Here is a 21,698-nt window from a genome sequence, read left to right as displayed (position 1 = left end):
TGTGTTTATTTGAAAAGATTCAGGTTTCTTAACTAGTTTTCGACATTGTTGTTAGCATATATACACACAGCTATTTATAATCCTGGCTTGTATGATTTTAACCTGTATATGCATGAGCCAGAATTAATCATTTTAATTAGTAAATTACTTATTTTTTATACCGTTGCCAGCGATCCAGCTGCACAGACATTTACTTCCAACATTAAGCTGTTAATGCAGCTCCAAAGACTTCTCCACTCTGCCAGGATTAAAACTAAGCTATGCTTCTCTAATTTTATGACTATAGGTCTCCTGAAGCTGTCCGTGCATTTGACAAGTCTTGCTGGTATTAAAGCTCTATTTTAGTTGAATTGTATGTCTTCACTGTGCAGTATTAGTAAGGAATGTAGGAGTGCCTTCCCTGGCGTCTCTGTCTGTGGTTCCCAGCACTGATACTGGAGTGAGATTTACAGTCTATAAAGTCTTTAAAGGACTTCAGCGGCAAAGAGAATATTTTCACACACTTACTGGATGTTAAGTCTGTTTGCCATGACTTTAAACCAATTTGTTAGGAAAGTAAAAGATCGTGTAGCTATTGTGATATTAATCAGAATCAGAATCAGAATACTTTATTGATCCCTAGGGGGAATCATTTAATATTAATAATTATATTAATAATTAATAGTAATAGTAATTATTAATTATTAATATTTAATACTAATTATCACTACAGTGTCATTATTTATCTTTAAATATATTTTAATGACTGCTAACTACGGTGCACTTTATCCAAAAATTATCCAGTATTTTATTTTGAGCATGAAATGCGGTCATTTCCGTTACGGTCTTTGTTACGGATCGCTTTAAGAGGCACAGCGCACGCGCGGCTTGGTGTACCCGCTTGAGGCCTCAGAAAGAGCACGAGATGCAAAGAACCAATAAGAGAACAACAGATCCACAGATCTCCAATCAACTGCCGGCAACCTCCCGTAAGAACGCTACGTTCAGGTCCCAAAGGAAACCTGATGTTTCTGCCTTAAAACAATTAAATGTAACGTTCAAAGTCGCTCGAACTGTAGTTTACGTTTAAAATGATAACCTGATTGTTCCTGGCTAACGAAAAGAAGCAATTCAGTGAGAGTCCAGTTTCCCATTTTCTGTGCATATATGTTACTAAAGAGGTTTTTTACTGTACTGCATAATAACTCCCAAATTTGGACAAAATAATAAGAAAGTCTATGAAAAATCCCCTTACACAAACTAGCCTTCAGTGTACTCCAGAGAAGTTTAAAGTGTCATATAATAATAACAATAAATAACCATCATTATTGTATAGCACTTTTTAAAACACACCTCAGACATCACAGAGAGGTCTACATATCACATCACACAGTATAGAAACATGTATATTCAACCATAAACTGTTACAGATCCTTCTTACAAACATAGTAACATTAAAGCAGTGGTGTGAATCATAGTCAAAAGTCAATGGGGATTGGATAAATGGATGGAGATAGAAGGAAATGAAATTACATCTAATTAGTACTGGTACATAGTACAGTACAGGACTGCTGCATATTCTTCCCACTGAATGTGTCCAGTTACCCTTAATTAACATACAGTGAAAGCTGAGTTAGTCTGAGGATTGACCCTTGTGGGATCCCATAGGAGTGGAGTAAGCCCTGTAGTTATTTATATGAATTTTGAAGTGTTTGTGAGATAAGAATGATGAAAACTATGTGAGAGCATCGCTATAACTATAATCTCAGTTCACTATTCTGTTTGCTAGAATGGCATTAATCACCTTACCATTACTCAAGAATAGTATTTTGGAGTTTCAGCAGGCACAGTGATTTACACACTGGTGCCTTCCTGCAAAAAACCTGTTCCTGGTATTAACGCCTGTCAGCGGGGGGCTGTATTCCAGTTTTCTCCTATAATCCAAGGGTCCTAAATTTAATTGACCATTGTGTGAATATGAGTGTGTGGTTCTGTCTCTCAGTGATGGACTAGTGGCAGGTCAAGAGGTACCCATGACAGGTGGGATGGGTTTGTGACACCACAGGTTCCTAAGTTGGAGGAGAGGTTAAGAGGATGGATAGATGGTGTTTTAGTGCTGTGACTCTGAGAGAAACTAGATTAGAATTGATGCAAGGTGCAGGGTTCCTTAACCAGTTGAAGAAGCAGGTTTTTGGAAAACTTCAGTAACGACTTGTATTTTAGAAATGTGGCTGTAATTGTATAACAGTGGAAGACACAGGCTGCCTCCAAGTGTTCAGGTATCCAAAGCAAAAGCTGATAACATGAAGGAAAGGGGAGATGACCAGAAAGGTATCTTTGAGAGATTTACCAGGAATAATATCAGCAGAAGGCTATGCATATGAAAAATGGTATTCACGAAATGGAAACTGTACATTCAGGCAACAGTTATTAATTGAAATTAATGTTCAAAAATATTTAAACTGAAAGATTTTACTACTTTGTGAAAAATATTAGTTGATCTTGAATTTAAGGGCATCGACTCATCTTTATAAAGGTGGGACGGGGACAAGAAAAACCCAGAGAAGTAAGTGTTGGAGGGACAGGAATATTTTGCAACTAATTCGGTTATCTGGCCATAGGGAAGTCATTTAATTGGGTATAAAAGGAGCATACTGGAAGAACAGGATTCTCATTGGTTTACCCATCTACAAACTGTGGCAAAATATCAGAATAATGTTCTGCAGTGTAAAATCTTTACTGGGTAAATCTAGTAAAGATCTGAAAACCAACATGATCTTCTGTTACTCAGGTGGCACACTGTCATGGAAATCACTGCATGGGCTCAGGAACACCTGCACGTTCTGCCTGTGAACACTGACATATCCAAATGGTCTGAGCTGAAGTTTGTTATCAGTGTTCGGTTTAAAAAGGCTGCATCTCTGATGGTTGGCATCAGTGCCTATGGAATTGGCACCTTGCACATTTGGAAAGGAGCCAAGACTGAATTATATACACAGGTTTTAGAGCAACATGTGCTCCCATGGAGATGATGTCTTTTACATGTTTAAGGAGGATGTTGCTAAGCTGCACACTACAGCAGGGCTTTGTAGTGAAAACCGCAAGGTCTGCACCAGATATTTGATGATATTTGTGACATCACGAGATGAAAAGCCGCAGGACTGTTGAGCAGCTCTGTCCCTTATATCAGACAAAAATGATGCTCTCCGAAAAGTCCAGCACCTGGTCTCCTCAGTTCCCAGGTGTTTATGGACGGTTGTTAAAAGCAGAGGTGATGTTGGAAACATGGCCATGCTGCAAGCTTTTTGGGATGTTGCTGCCACCAAATTCACAATGAGCTCATTTGTTTTCTATGTTGCGTTATGAATAAAGTATGGGTTCATGAGATTTGGAGGAGGTAAAGTTTTTTGAACTGCATGTATAACTTTCACTGAGCTTCGTTAGTCTTTCTTAGCCTGCTGCAGTTACAGTTACAGCCGCGTATCTATTACAGTGAACCTGCCGTCAGCTGTATAACGTTAGCATTAGCTTGTGTTGATGCTAAGCTGCTATTAGCAGGTCCTGTTCAGCGCTAAGTTGTGCCTGGACGACTTTACAGTTTAGTTTTCTCCGTATTACGATCACCAGATATTTGTGGATGGCCTCGTGTGTATGGAAGCTTTGTGGTGAAGCGCTTTGGCCTGTGGGAAATGTAGGAAACACCAGGACGAGCTGCGCACCGCAGGAATCAAACATGCTGCTCTGTCTTGGGTGGTCGGCTTTGCCATTTCCAGATTGAGCATTGTTATATATCTGGGGGATTACTCTTGATTAATTATTTGAGCTGTCACGTAGTTTGTGGCTGTATCAGTCTGAGTGCAGCTCATCATGGTGTGTCGCACTAATTATGGGCTCAAAATGTGGTCATAAATATTTTGTACTTGTAAATCAGTTTTGTACTTGTAAATCAGGATTTGTATGTGTAAAAAGAATTTGTGTGTGTGTAAAAAAGATTTGTATGTGTAAAAAAGATTTGTGTGTGTGTAAAAAAGATTTGTGTGTGGAGTTAGCCAAAAAAAACCCCTGCAAGTTACGAATTTTGACCCTATTTTTCTTCCTTTCATCTGATTGGTCAATGTCAATCACAAATGTAATAATCCAATCAGAGAACAGATGGGTTTGGCTGTCAGAGGGGCGCTTTTTTGAACTGCAGGTCCTTGAAGGGTGATACAGTTTGAAGCTGGAGGATCTCTATATAAATATCCGATAGCAGCTGTTGAAAGGATAAAGTTGTGGTATGTCAGTGGTTAGAAATACCATTATTACTTTAGGATTAGATTAACACAAAGTCAGGGCTGACCCGGGACTATTGCTGTGAGTCACAGTGCGCAGCATAAAAGTCCTTTCACATCTGATGCAGGATGTGCTGCTAATGCTAACTGCTAACGGCTTTCTCCTGAGAGTAACAAAGTCTTGCTGCTCCTCCACAAAATGAACTCTTCAGTTTAGATTTGATTAAAAACACAGCTCAGCTAAACATATGGGCTCAAAATGTGGTCATAAATATTTTGTACTTGTAAATCAGTTTTGTATGTGTAAAAAGAATATGTATGTGTAAAAAAGATTTGTATGTGTAAAAAAGATTTGTGTGTGCGTAAAAAAGATTTGTGTGTGCGTAAAAAAGATTTGTGTTTGCGTAAAAAAGATTTGTGTGTGTGTAAAAAAGATTTGTATGTGTAAAAAAGATTTGTGTGTGGACTTAGCCAAAAAACCCCTGCAAGTTACAAGTACGGATTTTGACCCTATTTTTCTTCCTTTCATCTGATTGGTCAATGTCATGTCAATCACAAATGTAATAATCCAATCAGAGAACAGATGGGTTTGGCTGTCGGAGGGGCACTTTTTTGAACTGCAGGTCCTTGAAGGGTGATACAGTTTGAAGCTGGAGGATCTCTATATAAATATCCGATAGCAGCTGTTGAAAGGATAAAGTTGTGGTATGTCAGTGGTTAGAAATACCATTATTACTTTAGGATTAGATTAACACAAAGTCAGGGCTGACCCGGGACCATTGCTGTGAGTCACAGTGCGCAGCATAAAAGTCCTTTCACATCTGATGCAGGATGTGCTGCTAATGCTAACTGCTAACTAAAAGCAAAGGATCCAGAATTTGTTGCGCTGGCTGCTGAGCTCTGTGGGTTTTTGCAGCAGCTCTACCTGTACTAGATACACCTGCTCCTTGTCGTTTCTATCTCTGACTTTATGTCCTCTACAAGAGTTTCTGGGTTTTTTTGCTAGTTCTTCAAATGTTCAATAAAAACCTGTATGCTAATTCATAACGAAGAAAGCTTTGTAATGAAGACTGTCATTTCCAAAACACTGCCCGCCCCCCGCGGTCCGCAGCGCTGTTGAAAAGGCTGTGGAAGTCCCTGTATTAAGCACATAGACCTGTGACACAAAAATCACCAAACTCAGACCACAGACTGTTTTCCTTCGTGGTGATGAAGGAAAACGCTGGGTTGGCATGTAAAAGGGCATTTATTCCCTTCAAAGACCTGCAGTTCAAAAAAAGTGCCCCTCCGACAGCCAAACCCATCTGTTTTCTGATTGGATTGTTACATTTGTGATTGACATGACATTGACCAATCAGATGAAAGGAAGAAAAATAGGGTCAAAATGCCTATGTGTAACTTGCAGGGGTTTTTTGGCTAAGTCCACACACAAATCTTTTTTACGCACACACAAATCTTTTTTACACACACACAAATCTTTTTTACACACACACAAATCTTTTTTACACATACAAATCTTTTTTACGCACACACAAATTCTTTTTACACATACAAATCCTGATTTACAAGTACAAAATATTTATGACCACATTTTGAGCCCATAACTAATTTAACAACAGTAGATGTATTTAGCCTGATATCCTCTTTAGAGACCAACAGAGCAAACGCTGCTGATTTTGTATTTTATAGTTTGAAAGTGACACTTGGGACACAATGAGTGTGCGTCCCAATGTATTCTGCTCCTTCAGACACAGATCCACACAGCATGTGTATATAAAACCATGGAAGAAGCAGGAGCTTTCATTGTGACACACTGCTTAGCTTCACAGTGTGTGTGTGACACAGGTGGGTCACTTGGATTGGCAGAGGTGAGGCCTGCTAAAAAGCTACAGCTGTAAACTGTAACAGTGCTCATATAGGGGGCTGTTGGGGTTGTCTCACTTTTGGATGCAGGCTCCAGAGGCCGTCAGGGGAATTGCAGTTTTTGGCACTTCTGCACAGGTTTCAGTTTTCAGCCCGGGAGGTGCCGCCTGATATGAGGTGACACTTTTGTCTTTGTCCTCTCACCGTCTGTGAGAGATGAGTATCCACCATGTCCCTCCCTCTCCACCAGTCGGTCAGACGTCTGCCCGTCCTCGAGTCTGTTTCGGCTAAAAGGGAGATTTTCCTTCCCGCTGTGGCCAAGGGCTTGCTCATAGGGGTCGACCGCTTAGTGGGATTTTCTCTGTACTTCATGGTCTGTGCCTTCAAGTGATTGTTGTTGTGATTTGGTCTAATTTCCTGCTTCTAAAGTCAGACAGAGGCTGTTGTGCTCGGCCCTAAAACTCTTAGAAACAGCATCATCGTGGCCTCCAGTGAAGCTGTGAGGAGCCATCTTTGAGCAGAATATATCACTCAGTGTGCACAAACAACCATGTAGGTCTGTGAACTAAGCTGAGAGTGATTCTAGCTGCATGATTGTGAGTCAGTGTTATCAGACAAGCACCATGAAAAGCCTCAAAGCCTGCAGTTAACCTGAAACGCTGCAGCACGAGTACCAACAGGAAGTAGAAAGAGAGCATATTTGTTACATATTAGCTCCTCTTCACTGACTCTCTGTTAAATCTAAGATTTAAAATCCTCCTTCTGACAGACGAGGTCTCGAATAATCAGCCTCTGTCGTCTCTTAAAAAGCTTGTAGTACAAAGTTATACTGGTAGAACACTCCCTCCTCAGACTGCAGCCTTATTTGTTGTTGCTAGGTAGATTAGGAGGCAGTGCCTTCAGCAGTGCCTTCAGCTGTCTCTCAGTGGCCCATCTCCTGTGGACCAGCTCCCAGCTTGGATTCATGAGACTCCCGATTTAGTTTTTGTGTTTTTTCTCTAAAGCTTATTGTTAGAACTGGATCAGGTGTCTCTGAGCCGTATCCCAGTAACACTGCAGTAGGAGGGCTGCTGGGAGACTTCATCATCTATCACCATGTGTTCTCTTTGAAAGCTACATATTTGTTATATAAGATAACGTAATCAGGCACTGTTAGCATCTCTGTTTGAACACTTATTAATAGATATACATGACAACACACTGCCACAGTACCAAGATAGTTTAGCAAAATGTATTTGGAAACAACAATGTACACGTCATGTAAGTTCATATAAAGTTTCATCCAGACTGATCACATGTCTCTGAGGTGAGGGGGAGCGGCAACATCACCTGCTTACATCATGTTTATTCCCTGTTCACAACCACAGTTTAAATCATGATTCAAGTACAGATTTGAAGCTTTAACAAAAGTATTGCTTTCATTTCTCAGAAATTACAGATATTTTAATGCTCTCACTACATTTATTGGACAGATTCATTTTGAATACCTTGATGAAAATCCTTTGCAGATGATGCTTCAGGTCTAAAACTCTTAAAGAACCACAGCTTTTCCTAATTCTGTATTCCCAGTATTCCCAGTGTGCCTCCATAGTGTGATGGTTAACACGTTGGCTCAGGAAGTGACAAAGTCACTGGTTAAAGGCAAATAAGAAGCTTTAAAAAATAAAAGCTGCCATATGAAACAAATGGAGCTTCCTCCTGTGGTGACCCCAGAGTGACTAAAGCATTTTTATAAACTAACACAAGAATAAACAAGAACATATCAAAATGAAAAGTAACTGCCATAAATCTCATGTACTTACACAGAAAAGTCAAAGCTCTGCCCATCAAAGCCCCGGCTGTGACGACCTCAGGGCTCCACCACAGCAATCACAGGCTGCCACTGTGCCGCTGAGTGCTCTCCCAAAAAGCCGCGGCTCGTCAGGCCCGTCGGGCTCATGCAGTCTGAGTATTGCACAGCAAAGCTTCCGTGGTGTCATTTCTAAAGCATCGTGCTCATGCATTGTTCTGGCTTGTATTGCTAGTGCAGACCTAGCATTACAGCACAGCCTGTATTGTTTGCTCTATAGGCAACATCCTGTAGAAACCGCTGGCACTGTTTGGTTTCAGACTTTCAAACCATTCACAGCCATGAAACTGGACTGAGCTTATTTTCAGCATCATCTAAAATATAATGAAGGCTTTCTGTATGTTGTTGAAATGTCTTCTTCATATTGGTGACACGTTTTAAAGTGTTCAGATTTAAAGTGCAGTGATGTGCGTGCGTGTGTGTGTGTGCGTGTGCGTGTGCGCGCGCGCGCGTGTGTGTGTGCGCGCGCGTGTGTGTGTGCACTGTCACGCTGCTCTGACTGGTCAGTAACTCTGTTCTACGTATTGTAGTAAATAAGCTGTTGATAAGATGAACAGGTGCTGACTTACCTGTTCCTGTTTTTGGGAGCCAGTAAACAGGCTGCTGGTAGCAGGTGGACAGTACAGCCTGGCTTATCGTTATGGTAACAGCAGGTGGGTGGGACTGGGTGTGTTTGGGGAGGGGCTTGGGTTACTGTGTTAGTATATTAATGGTATTCAAAAAGCAATATGTGTTTACTGATGCTGCTCATGCCCTCATTGTTTAGTATATGTAATAAATATTTGTTGTTATTATAAATATTATTATCAGGTTAAGTGAAATTCATTCAGTCCAACTCAAACAGAATTTCAATTTTGTGCAAAATATTCAGTTTGCATAACATCAAGAAGCATAAATTCATATTAAAATATGTAAGAAAACCTAAAGTGTTGTTTAGTTAGTGGGGGGATGCTGAATGGTAATCTTGGTTTCCTTTGTTAGACAAAAGATAGAAAAATACATTTGTGAATGTTTGTTTGAGAGGAAGAATAAAGTGTTGGATCAGTCAGGGGTTCGATGTCACGTCCCTGAGCTAAAGTCTGATTTCCCCTGATATGTGATCATCTGTAGTTTAACAGGAGAGCTGTCTTTACTTTGATCAAACCTCCTTCTCTTGTTCTAATGGAGATTCTGGATGTTCACAGGTATGATCCAGGGACATGATGGAGAGTTTAAAGACGCGGCTCGAGTTCCCCAGCCCTGTCATACAAGCCCAGGTAAGAGGCGGACTCTGCTCTTTGACTCCTCCCATCCAAATGATACAAATGATCCTTCCCTTGTCTGCAGAGATTCCACAGGTACGAGTGATTTGTTAATGATAGAGGTAAACTAGCAGCTCACACAGGCAGAAAATCTCTACCATTAACAGGAATTCAGCAATACTCATAGAAAAGTATCCTGATAAGACAGAGTAATCAGTAACTATTTGATAGAGTAACATGACTGTAAGGTGCACTGATACATGTGTGCAGCTGCTGGAGGATTTTAAAGAGACATGAGGTGAGTTTACAGTGTAACAAGATCCAAGACACAGAGTTACTTTGTATGTTTGTTGGAACCACAAGAGTTTGTGAGTCCCTCACACGCGTGTGTATAATATGTTTATGTAGAGGGGAGGCAGGTTTTACTGAACACACACAGACTCCCTGTAGGCTCATTCATTCATTCATTCATTCATTCATTCACACTGTAGTGTTGGTTTCTCTTCCTCTCTTTGTTATTGTGAATAATGGTACAGAAGTGTGATTTTCTTGTGTTGTAGACGGTGAGAAGTCTTGTTGCAGCTGTCTTAAAGGAAAAAGGGTCAAATGGGCAAATCAGCTGGTCCTGTGCTCAGGTGAGTTCCTGTAAGAGTCACATATGATCATTTCTTTAGTTACATGATGTATAAAAGAGCAGGAACATCTGCTTCATGTGGTCCTGTGTTTTATCCTCAGTTACTTTGACACATCTGCTGTGAGGCTGACACCTCTGATCTCACAGTGTCAGCTTTGTTTTTATACACACATATAAAATATGGATATGCTCTGATAAACGATCATAGTTAGAATATTTCTGACTGTCTGAGTCCAAATTGAATCAAACCTTGTGAGTTGGGATTGAATCAGTGCTGAGCCCGAGTGGCTGGACTGAGTGGGACAGATTGCATTCTCACCTGTACCTCTGTGCATTTTCATTCAGGGCTTCAGTGCATGTGTGGAAATGGCACAGATAGTTTTGTTAAACTTCTGAAACACTGACTGCATCACTGTTGTCGTTCAGGGCCCAGCACTGGAAGCTTTGTGGCAGCAGTGCTGCAGTAACTGTGCTGTGGTGTGTTCAGCGTGCTGTGACACCTTGGTGTTATTGGTGGACCAGGGCCATGCAGACCTGGAGTACATCCTCAATGGTGTCCTCAACCTCCTGCCTTCTGCAAGGTATGCAACGCGCAGTTATTGGACGCCACGATCCTGCCTCAGAAAGCTCAGCTGTTTGTCAATGAGTCTGATAGAGGCTCTGTAACCTGGCATCCATGCAGCGTTACAGCCGCTGCACAAAGGCACAACATTAAAGATAGACCTCAGCAGGACGAGGTTGTGTATCAGCAGGACAAAGAAGGCTCTCTTTAGCATGAGAATGCTAACACTGTGAACTGAGAAGAGGTATGAAGAAGGCCGTGTATGTCCACTGTTACTGGCCATCGTCACCTACAAATTCAGTCTTTAAATCCCTTTTAAGGCCCACTCACACCTCGCCTCAGGTGACCTCAAAGGTCACATGATGGGTCGCGGTAAGGTCTCATAGTGGTTTAACCCTTAACCCTTGGTGTTGACAATGACCTACGCTTTTGTTTATACTCATGTGACGACGCACATGACAAATAGCTCGATGACCATCTCCAAGGAGGGCAACGCCCTGTAGGGTTTAAATATGTGGGTGTCTCCACCTTGTATAAGAAGTGAAACATCTTTAAAACTTAATCAAGTCCAGTCGCCTTCTTTTCCAGCTGCCAGTGTGTAACATGGAGTCAATGCTTCCAGTGCAGGGACCCGACTGACAGTCTACAAACTGAGTTAGACACATGGAGGTCATAGCTTAGTCTGTGCTGAGGATAAATCCACGATGTCAGTGCTCTCCATCAGGGCTCATGTGAAGTAAAGAAAATAGCTTTGAAAGTTCAAACTGGAAACATGAAAATATTAAAGGTTACTGTTCCACAGTTCAGACCTGGATGCTCTCTAATCTGGACGCTAACCTAGTTGTGCAGCATAATGTAACTATTTGAAAACATTTGAAGCAATGAAAACACTCACACTGTTAGTTTTTTCAGTTATTCTGACTCTGATATCCAACAGACACACTCAAGGGTTGATAAAAGTCATTCGGCGATTGTTGGAGATGCAGGCTGACCAGAGCGATGGACACTTCACCTGTCCATATTCTATCAGGTAAGTATCTCATGTCTAATATCTAGAGATGTTCATACATATTGTCTTGTATAATCTATCAAGCTACAAATAGTTTGTAGCTTACTGCTAGTCCAAAGAAGCAGCATTGGTCCATCACCCACTTGAAGTGCCGTAGGGGTCCGGTGCTCTGTGGGGTGGCAGTCAAAGGCCCTGGTGCTTCAGTCCCAGCTAAAACTGGCTCTTGGAGCATGAGAATCCCAAACTAGTGCGTGTTGAAAAATACTGACTACATGTAAAGAATGAGAGGTGGCAGGCAGGGAATGGGTATGTTTGCATCTCCCTGATTTGATGCCAGCATTTAGAAGTTTTCCCTGGTGGACAAGACGGTTGCTTCCCTGTGCCGTCATGTTGGGAACAGGTGCCGAGAGTCATTTGTGCATATGTGACTAACAGTTGTTTAGAGTACTTTTTAGAGTTGCTGGGTGAGGTGGGTACCTCATCTAGCAACTCCATAGTCCTGCTGGGGGACTTTAATGTGGTGGTGGCAATCTCTGAACCAGAAGATAGACATTGGAGGTTCAGGGAGCAGCAGGTTGGAAGCGTCCTGTTAGGCTCGGTTATCTTCTGGCAGATATCGACAGGATGAGTGTAACTCTTGCAGTAGCTGAAGCAAATACTCAGCTGTACGAGGAGCTTGGTGAGGCAATGGAGCAAGACTTTTTGAGCTTGGTCCGTTTTGCCATCACTGTCGGATCTATTCCTGGTGGGTGTTGTTATCGATGCTGTTTTGAGTAATTCTGCAGCTGCGTGTGAAACTTTGGGAATGAGAATCAGCACCTCCAAGTCTGATGCTGTGGTTCAAAGCTGAAAACAGTGGAGCACCCACTCCAGGTCAAGGACGAGCTGGCGCCCAAGTTGGAGGCGTTTAAGTATCTGTGGGTGTTGTTCACGAGTGAGGACAGAGTGACATATTGACAGACGGTGGCTGCAGTGATGGAGCCGCTGTAAGAATGAACAGGGTTTAACATTAAAAGTTATGTTTTGGTCACAATATAGTGAGCTCTCCTCTTTTTAGTGTATAAAATCTGTTGTGTGGATGAATGCAGACTTCACCTCAAAGGTTGAAGACACTCGTGAACATCCATATAAAAATCAGCGGTGCAACAGAAAGATCTCCCCTGTCCAAATTGTCTGCCAGTGCTCTGAAACACCAACAGACTTTGAGTCACAATAAACAGAAGAAACTCCTGATTGTTTGCTTCCTTTGTGCTGAAACGTGGAGAGTGCTCTGATAGGCTGACGAGCTGGTGCTGTATTGAAACTCAGGGTCTGGAAATGGCGTGCTGAAGGGTGACACATATGGTCAAACAGGTTACGTCATGTGAAGACTGGAAACACGGAGGACTAGACGTCTGGCCCACAGTGCAGGCTGTCACAGGCACACAGCACTTCATTCAAAGGCTGGATCTATAATGGTATTAGTGGATGCATTAGTGTGTGTGGAACTGCTAACTTTTTGTCTCTCAAACTCGCCTCTGGTTAGAGGTGCGTGTGAGTACACAATATTTTTAAGCATGTTTTCATCCTCATAGGTGGCAGCTACGTGACATTTTGCCTTTAGATTGTCACTGTGGGAGTGGGTGTATAAATCCAGTTTGTGTGTAAACAGTATGGATGTTGGAGGACTATTTATATGACTACATTTTACAAAAGTGACGATGTGTAGCACTTGGCCAATAGTAAAGGATCGATGCTTTAAAATAACACTGTCAATAGTTTTTAGTGTTAACAATTTGCACTTGTTCTTTGGAGAACTTGTAATTTAGTTTTATTCATACAGCAACAAATCAGAACAACAGTCGCCTCAAGGTGCTTTATATTGTACAGTATATCCTATAATAATACAGAGAAAACCCAACAATCATATGACCCCCTATGAGCAGCACTTTGGTGACAGTGGGAAGGAAAAACTCCCTTTTAACAGGAAGAAACCTCCGACAGAACCAGGGAGGGGCGGGGCCATCTGCTGTGATTGGTTGGGGTGAGAGAAGGAAGACTACAGCTCTTGTGTGGATTGAGGCCTTCTTAGTTTGTCTTCGTTGTAACAGACTGACTCAGTGGTTTGTTGGGAGCATGATTTGAATCAGAGCTGGGACACTGACCCGTCCCATTGCAGGAGCAGCCCTCACCCGTACGTCACAGCCCTGGAGAACAGAGCGGAGTGCTGGCCGGCTCTGCTGTTCGAGATCGATGACTTTATCCAGAAAGCTGTTGACAGGTAAGTCTTACTGGCTCCTATCGTAGCCTGTTATGTTGTACATTACTTTGAAGACACTTGGACATTATGAGATGATATATTTTCAGAGATTCTTATGACTCCAGTGTGTGTGTACGTTACAGAGATAAAGCGGCTTATATCACCATGCTGGCCCCCTTCCTTCGGTACCTATACTGCCAACCTCACAGGCAACCCGAGCACGTGCTCCTTCGACAGAGTCTTCTTAGGGTGATGCTGCCCATTCAGGGAGGATCCAGGTCCGCCCCCCAGAACAAGGAGCAGGAAACGCTGTCCCCAGTGTCTGACAGGCTGCTGCTCTGTCTTTGTCAGCTGGTTCCACACATGCAGGTAACACACTGAAGTTATGTTAGGTAACTGTACAAAGACACGGAGCAGGATGGAGCTACATCAGCCTCTCCTCTCTGTCCCTGCAGGTGGACAGCGTGGAGGCAGTCCTGGAGCTGTGTGCATTTGTGGGCGCTCTGCTCCAAGATCTAACTGGGACCTCTGGAGACCAGTGGAAACCAGAGAAAGCGGCGCTGGCTCTGCAGCTGCTGTGTGCGTGTCGGCGATGCCTCGAGTTCAACGGAGACTTCAGACCAATAATCGGCTTAATACAGCAGCTGGTTCCAGCCTGTCAGGTGATCACTGTAAACAATCAGACAGCAGCAAAAATCAAGAAGCCGCGCTGCTGTGCTAGTTAACATGAGCGAGCCTAAATATGGAAGTAAACAAAAGTGATGCTTTTTGTTTTACGTGTGCAAATATCTCTGCTCCAAACCTGAGCCTGGACTCACAGCAGCTGGTTATTTGGCATTAATGCTGATCAGCTTCTTCACTGACAGCAGCAGGCTGACATGGCCATGCACACATGTGAATATCTGACACTCAAAGAAATTTCATCCTTTTCAAGGAAGCAACATTTTTTTGCCTTGTTCGTACTACCAGGGAAAACACACCTGAGGTTTAATGTGTAAGCCCTCGGGCCTCTGTGGCCTGGAGCCTGCAGCTTGTATTGACCTGTTGGCATCGCTGTTTGTTTTCTGCAGGATTTGCTGTTGGATGAGCTGATGATGGGCGTGGCCTTGCTCTTGTTGGAAGCTCCTTCAGATCAGCTGACCAGCCTTCTCAGACTTGGTAAAGTGATTATTTTGGACAAAGCTCTGCTGGCTTTAGCTTCCTTTAAGAGACTCTGAAGCAGTGAAAGAATTAGTGGGAACAAAACTAGGTTCTGTGTGCAGGTCATGGTTGGAACCTCACAGAGCTTTGTGTCCTACATGAGATATTCTTTCTCTTAACACAGCACTGAGTTTGGTCCCTGAACAAGCGGAGGCGTCGCCCTGGTTGAGTCCGGTCCTGATTCTCCCCGTGTTGCAGCTCCTGTCCTGCTTGGGTCTCACTGAGCCGCTGTCTGACCAGAACACACACAGCACCAACCACAGGCTGGCTCACAGCCTGCTGCGCAGCATTAGGAGGCCCGCAGATAAACCCCAGCAGGTAACCCAACAAGTAACCCGGCAGGTAGCCTGGCAGGTAACACAGCAGGTAGCCCGGCAGGTAGTCCAGCAGGTAGCCCGGCAGGTAGCCCAACAGGTAGCCTGGCAGGTAACCCGGCAGGTAGCCTGGCAGGTAACCCGGCAGGTAGCCCAACAAGTAACCCGGAAGGTAACCCAGCAGGTAATCCCGGCAGGTAACACAGCAGGTAACCCAGCAGGTAGCCCAGTCCTGCTTCTCACATTCAGTTTTTGGAGTCTGGAGAACAAGTTCTTTCTTTGAGGTGTAGCCACATTACAATAGTGCAGGTAGGTGTTAGGTGGTAGGTGTTGGAGCATTAGACCATAGATGACATCCATTCAAAAATACTGTTTCCCTCTCAGTGTCATAGCAACAGGACTTTACCATTCTGTAGCATGGCCTCTTCTTCAGGGTCAGCAGTCGTCTCTGGAGTGCTGTTCCTCTGGGAAGCTTGCTTGATCCTTACATTACACTTCATTAACATTCATGGTGCATCTGTAGCTTTGCTCTTTGTTCTTTATCATTTGTTTCTCATGGATCTGTCTCCCTCAGCCTGCCCCATCACTGCCTCTGTCTCTGAGTTCCTGGTATAGTGAGCTCAGCGTGTCTTTGTCGGTACTGCGCAAAGTGGCCAACAATCCAGCAGCAGCGACCGATTGGCTGTTGGCGGTCAGCTCCGCCCTGTCGTCCAGCCAGCGCCTGTCCTCCTCTCTTGTCCTGATTGTGACTTATCTCATCATCACGGGTCAGGAAAACATCTGCCAGCTGGCTTTGAAAGCAAGCCAGGCTGTCGCCGCTGCCGACCCCTGCCAGGTAGATAACCCACACAACTGGTTCTCTTAAATCTGTGGACTGAATATAAAGTAATGCATGTTCCCTCTGACATGTAGATATATTGTATGTAAGGGAGCTAGCTCGTGTTTGTCTTTCTAACAGCAGTAAACACATGTTGATAACCTGGTATTTTGGCACCAACACATGACTTTGAAATGGTTCAGATCAGCAGGAAGATAAAAGCTGTCACTGCTGTGTGATTGCTGCTAATCTGCTGCCGTATAAAGGGAGTGGTTAGGGAGTGCTTTAAGGGGACAGACTTCCCTCTGGACTTGTGTTGGAGTCACTAGCTCCAGATGAAGTGTGAAGTTTACCCCTCATTACTCAAGCGTGCACCGGTCCCCAGAGGATTCACCTTCTGCTCTAATTGCTCCCAGAGTGCTGCACACACTGGTGTTTGGATGCACTGGTTGAAGCTTGTTGGCATATTTGAGTCCTCTGGAGATCTCTGCTCGCTCGTACTTGTCATCTTAAATCTGCCTACGTGCAGCAGCAGGTCTTTGTTACAGGAAAAGCCAGAAGCTAACCACTATGAAACCTTAGATGATGATTTACTGCAGTGATGTTGATTCAAAGTGATGTTTTTGGCTCGACAGCATTAAACGTGTCATCACTCAGCTTTTTTGCCTTTGCCCCTCCCTCTCGCTCTCGGGCCGTGCAGGTGAAGCGGTCGCTCTGCTACAGTTAAGGCTCGGTGTGCCATTAGGTGTGTGGTGGTAATTAAGAGCTGTGACACAGCAGCGTGGTGTATCTAAAGACCGTGATGCTGTCTCACTGTTTCCTGATTTGTAACCTGTCTCATACTAAAGTGTCAGGACTTCATGTGTGATCTATGAAGCTTTAACTGACTGCAGAGTACAAGATGGGCACAACACATTTAGTATCACAAGGGCAGACTCAACCCTGCTTTATCTGTTTATGCTGAACATGCTGTGAAGCTGTCAGTTTGTGTACACGTACAGGTCGATGATGCAGCCTCTGTAAGGTCTGACAAAGTGCATTTAATGTTTGCTGATGTGGGTGTTTCCCTCTGCAGGTCCCGCCCCTCCTGCTGCTTCTTTTGTTCAAACTGACCAAAGAAAAGAATCCCGTCCTGGCTCACGCTGTTCTCACAAGCCTGCCAAACCTGGGCACTCATAAGGTACGCAGCACGACTAAGAAGAACCTGTACTGACTGTGAGCGTCTGGAGACGGGGCTGGAACATAAGCAGCACCTTTCTACTTCATCTGAGCGCTCACAGTGTGTTTTAGTCCATCATACACACAGATGAGCTTTTATCTGTGGGGTCATCCAGGTCATGTAGTCTGAGGAGCTTTTCTTCATCCAGGAGGCTTCTAGACTTTAAAAACCAGTGACCCGGGTGTTCCAAATACCCGGGTCACTGGCAAACCAGCCTGTGAGCACAATCCACCAATAGCAGCGATAGATGTTAGTTTAGTTTTTTGGGTGATTTAAGTTGTGAAAGACCAACACAAAGTGGTGTACACGTGAGAAGTGGAACGAAAATCATACATGATTCCAAACATGTTTTACAAATCAATAACTGCAAAGTGGGGTGAATGAAGCCTCAGCTCGACGCTCCACTGAGTCCCTGTTTCTCCAAAAGTCAGCAGGAGTCTATGGCCTTGTTCTTGTGCCACTATTCTGAGCACACGTAAAAAAAATTGAGCGCACGTATAAAAAGTTTGCAGGTGCAAGTGTTGCAGGAGGAGAAATTTATTTTGAGCGAAGAAAAGCTGAATTTGCTGCGTGCAAAAACTGTATTTCAGTGTTTGCTATTATCCACACACACACACACACACACACACACACACACACACAATAGCAGCCCCTCTCGCTCAGTATTTGCATTTGTGCTCACTCGCACAGGCCTTACCAGCATGCAGGGGACATGGTGGCTGCCATTTCACTCACTTTAAAACAGTGCAACAGACCAGACCTGGCAACCCCAGCTGCTCTCGTCCTGCAGGGACTACAGGAGCTGTGTCGAGCAGAGGTACCTCGTCTGTCTCCATTTGTCTCTTTAAATTCAGGAATCATCATGTTTCTGGATCATAACTTTTGAATCTTTTCCAAAGTTCTGGTCTTAAAATAAATCTTTCTTTCTCAGGTGGTGGATATTATCTCAGCATGGAGAACTGTTTGGCCTGAGCTCAGCTGTCACTCACAGCCAGGAGTGGTTCAAGCCATCGCTGAGCTTTTGGCTCTGGTGCCTCAGCTCACAGTTAAATCAGAGCAGTACGAGGTGCGTCATAACGTTCATGTTCCTCTGTGTTGAGGAGCTAACAGAGTGACACAGGAACTCCACCAGGTTATGTTTTTCTCTGTGGTTCTGTCTGTAAACAGGACTCTCAGCAGCTGTTTGTATATTCTAAGCTTACTGTAGAGTCACATCTCTACATCACTGTGTTTGGTAGCTAAAGTTAGCACATCAATGTAAAGTTGGGTAGAAGCACAAAGTACAGACGTGTGAGGGTCCAGTCCTCCGAGTCCTGCTCTGGTCGGACTTCACAGGGTCAGTAACTAATAAATGGATCAGCGAGTGTGAGCATCTTTTTAAAAACAGAAGTTTTGCTAATTTGTTGCTCTGCAGCATTTCCTGCAGGACTGAGAGGAGGAGGAGCGCCACCTTTGTCCCCAAAGCCACTCTGCTTTTTAACTCCAGCCGATAAGAACATTTCCCACACCAGAAACGTAAACTACACTCTTATACTGCCAACACTTTACTCACTTTTAGTCACTTACAGTTATTTATTCACCTTCAGTCACTTTAATTTTAAAACTGTGTAATTTTAAAACTGTATATTCTGTGTATTTATTATCTCACTCTTATTGAGCTAATCTTCAACGTCATGCTGCTCTGATGTTGGTTAATTGCCCCTTGAGGATAAATAAAGTCTCTGATTCTGATTCTGATCTTGTTTTTATATATTGGTAGTTTGATAGGTTTTGTATTTGTGTTCTTTTACATCATATTAAAATGTATAAATACATTTTCTTTGATCCCCATGATAGAACAGAGAAAACCCAACTCAGAGTAGTCAAAACATTTATAATTCTTTATTTAATTATCTTCCGGAAGAGAGAGCCCTGCACAGACCAAAGCCAGTTGCAGAATCTCTAACATTCGAAGCTCAAGATGTGTCTCATATACGTGTTATTTTAGTACTTCACACGTCACACACGTCACACGTGACACACACAGTGTCATTACAAACAACTCCTTCTACTCAGTTCCTCTTTTCTTTTTGTGTCTTACTTCCTGTGCAGCTTGCAATAACTTCCCCCTTCTGAGGTCTGTCTCACAAGTGGTGTGTGAGACTACAAATTATAGAATCAGTACTGCTGATTTCATTACTCTTAACTTTTAAAGGCAGATGTTGTATCTGAGAGCAGGGACACTTGCTGTGTTCAGTGTGACTCGTCTCTGCAGAAGGTCAGGGCTCTGATAGTTACAGTTAGCGGGTGACTTACTGGGCAGGTGGATCCTGAGTGTCTGTTGGAGTCAGGGTTCATTATGGTCCTGGCTGCTACTGGAAATAAAGAAACAAAAGGAGGCTGTGTTGTTCAGGAAGTACAGACTGTAGCTCAGCAGGTAGAATTACTAACTGGAAGGTTGGAGGTTTGATCCCTGGCTGCTCCAGTCTGCACGCCACGGTATCCTTGGGCAAGATATGGAACCCCGACTTCCTCTCCGATGCATCCATCATAGTGTCATTGTTAGAAAAAGAAGTGCTTGTGTGAATGAAGCACGCTGTATAAAATGCTTTGACTGCTCATATTGACTATGTGCACGATAGCATATGCTAGTTCCGGTGCGGAAAATCCTGTGTGGAGCTTTGTTTCCGGTGTCCTATTCGCGCCCTGTTTAATGTCCAAAAGAAGTTAACCAAATGAACGAATTAAGCGTCGATTTACATTTCTATAGATGTCTTGGGCATTTACCCAATATAACTGTAAATGATGTTCATGGACTTGTCGATATTTTGCCCCCGCGCCTCAGAGCAAAAGACAAAAGGGATTCAAATGTTATATTTCTCAGCTGTCCCTCGTTTATTGCGGATGTTATGATCTAAAAATAACCAGCGATAGGTGAAATCAAGTAGCCAATTTTATTTTTTTGATGCGTGGACATCGTGGACATCCAGTACTGCACTTTTTAATTTAGAAGGTAAGTCACAACATACCCTTCATACATACTAATGTATAGAAACCCTCACCAGCAATCGTTCATTTTTTGTGTGGCTTTTTTCACGGTTTGTTAACATGCTGTGTAGGTGTGTACTTGATATCGATATCGACATAACGGGAAACATCTGTGACTGTTGTTCACCTGTAGTTTGAATGCTGAACATTTGCCTGTTTAAAGAATAAGACCAGTCACTAGACAGAGATGTGCTTCTGAATGTGGACAATGTGTCTTATTCTTCAGTGATGCAGTTCTGCTTGTGTTGAGTGATGCAAACAACCGATCGATCTAAACTCTTTAAACGTCAATCACGTGGTTACCAGCTACCGGCGAAAATACGCATTTGCGCCGCTGTGTGTTTTTGTGGTCTTCTTTTGCGGCTAATTCAGTGAATTTTGGTCTGATCGTGGTGAAACTTGGGCCGTTTATCAATATGCGTACTTGTGCGTACTTGCGTTCTCGTGTACTCGTGATACGTCATCAGTCGGAGACCAAGTACTGTTCCAATTCGAAGTACGCATCACGCCGAGAACGCGAAAAAGTCCCGGATGTGTTCTCGATCCGCCCGTTTTATCGAGCATGCATCGGTGTGGACTTGGGACAGCTAAATATCCCAGAATGCATTTCGTCCAAAACTCAACAGCGGACTCCCGGCACATCGTTTCCACCCCCCCCCCCAAACCGCTCGCGGACTTCTCACTACTCAGGTTAAAGAAACCCCAGCAGTTGTCTATAGTATTGAGTGTCCACTAGAATAGAAATAAAAGCGTTCTAACATCTCACCTGCTTGTTTTTATTAAGGTATGTACACGTATGTACATGTACACTATTTTTATTAATAGAGGTTTCAACACTGAGGTTAAAAATGATATATAAGTCTCTTAGATCACTTCCAAATGTTAATGTTTGGTTTATTTCAGTGTTTTATTTGTTCCGGTTTGGCTGTGATTAAAGTTAAGCTTCATAACATGTTACTCACAGTTAAATTAGGAGGGGACGGCAGTAAAAACTCCGGACCTGTGACATCATCACGCACGCAGGTGTTCCGACTGTACAAATCACGAGTCCGTGCTTGCGTACTTGAGAATTGAGAAACGGCCGACGAGTCCGTGCTCGCGTTCTCGGCAGGTACGTACTCCCGTGCGTTCTCGGCGGGTACGTACTCACCGAGAACGCGAGTACGTACTCGCGTACTTTGGCATTGATAAACGGCCTTGGTGTGTGGAGTCAGTGATGGCTCTGGGAGCTAACCAGCCTATCTTTAACCGGTTACTTACATGAAGTCTGAAGAATTTCTGGTTCGGTTTTGTTTGTTTAGCGGACTTCTGCGCATTTACATAACTGCTCGTTTAATCGCGGCTTATTTTCGGTGTGTTTGGTGGTTGTAGAAATGGTTTATATGACATTTTAGCTGAGATTATGAGGTTTCTGTGGATACCACACATGTCTGGACTTATATTTCTCAACCCGCGTTATAACCGATTAAACGTG

At 43.4% G+C, this 21,698-nt stretch overlaps 2 protein-coding genes and 1 long non-coding RNA gene across 3 annotated transcripts; all 3 read left to right on the top strand.

The window, feature by feature from the left end:
* The first annotated feature begins 9,154 nt into the window (after window positions 1-9,154).
* LOC134619423 (uncharacterized) lies at window positions 9,155-10,301 on the top strand. The gene is made up of 3 exons (XR_010091976.1): window positions 9,155-9,218; window positions 9,764-9,838; window positions 10,264-10,301. It is a non-coding gene; the product is annotated as an uncharacterized LOC134619423 (long non-coding RNA).
* Window positions 10,302-10,310: 9 nt separating this feature from the next.
* On the top strand, window positions 10,311-14,372 carry LOC134619180 (focadhesin-like). The gene is made up of 5 exons (XM_063464953.1): window positions 10,311-10,418; window positions 11,337-11,429; window positions 13,567-13,668; window positions 13,791-14,016; window positions 14,103-14,372. The coding sequence occupies exons 2-5, from the start codon at window positions 11,380-11,382 to the stop codon at window positions 14,370-14,372; spliced, it is 648 nt and encodes a 215-aa protein (XP_063321023.1). The 5' UTR covers window positions 10,311-10,418; window positions 11,337-11,379.
* A 215-nt stretch (window positions 14,373-14,587) lies between these two features.
* LOC134619412 (focadhesin-like) lies at window positions 14,588-17,390 on the top strand. The gene is made up of 4 exons (XM_063465255.1): window positions 14,588-14,805; window positions 14,972-15,165; window positions 15,736-15,996; window positions 17,054-17,390. Exons 1-4 carry the CDS (start codon window positions 14,739-14,741, stop codon window positions 17,189-17,191), a joined length of 660 nt encoding a protein of 219 aa, XP_063321325.1. The 5' UTR covers window positions 14,588-14,738; the 3' UTR covers window positions 17,192-17,390.
* The last annotated feature ends 4,308 nt before the right edge of the window (window positions 17,391-21,698 follow it).

This window comes from Pelmatolapia mariae, linkage group LG20 (assembly GCF_036321145.2).
Source record: "Pelmatolapia mariae isolate MD_Pm_ZW linkage group LG20, Pm_UMD_F_2, whole genome shotgun sequence".
In the NCBI taxonomy this organism is placed as follows: Eukaryota; Metazoa; Chordata; class Actinopteri; order Cichliformes; family Cichlidae; genus Pelmatolapia; species Pelmatolapia mariae.
Note: the sequence above shows the minus strand (reverse complement) of the source record. Positions and strands in the feature narration are given on the sequence as shown.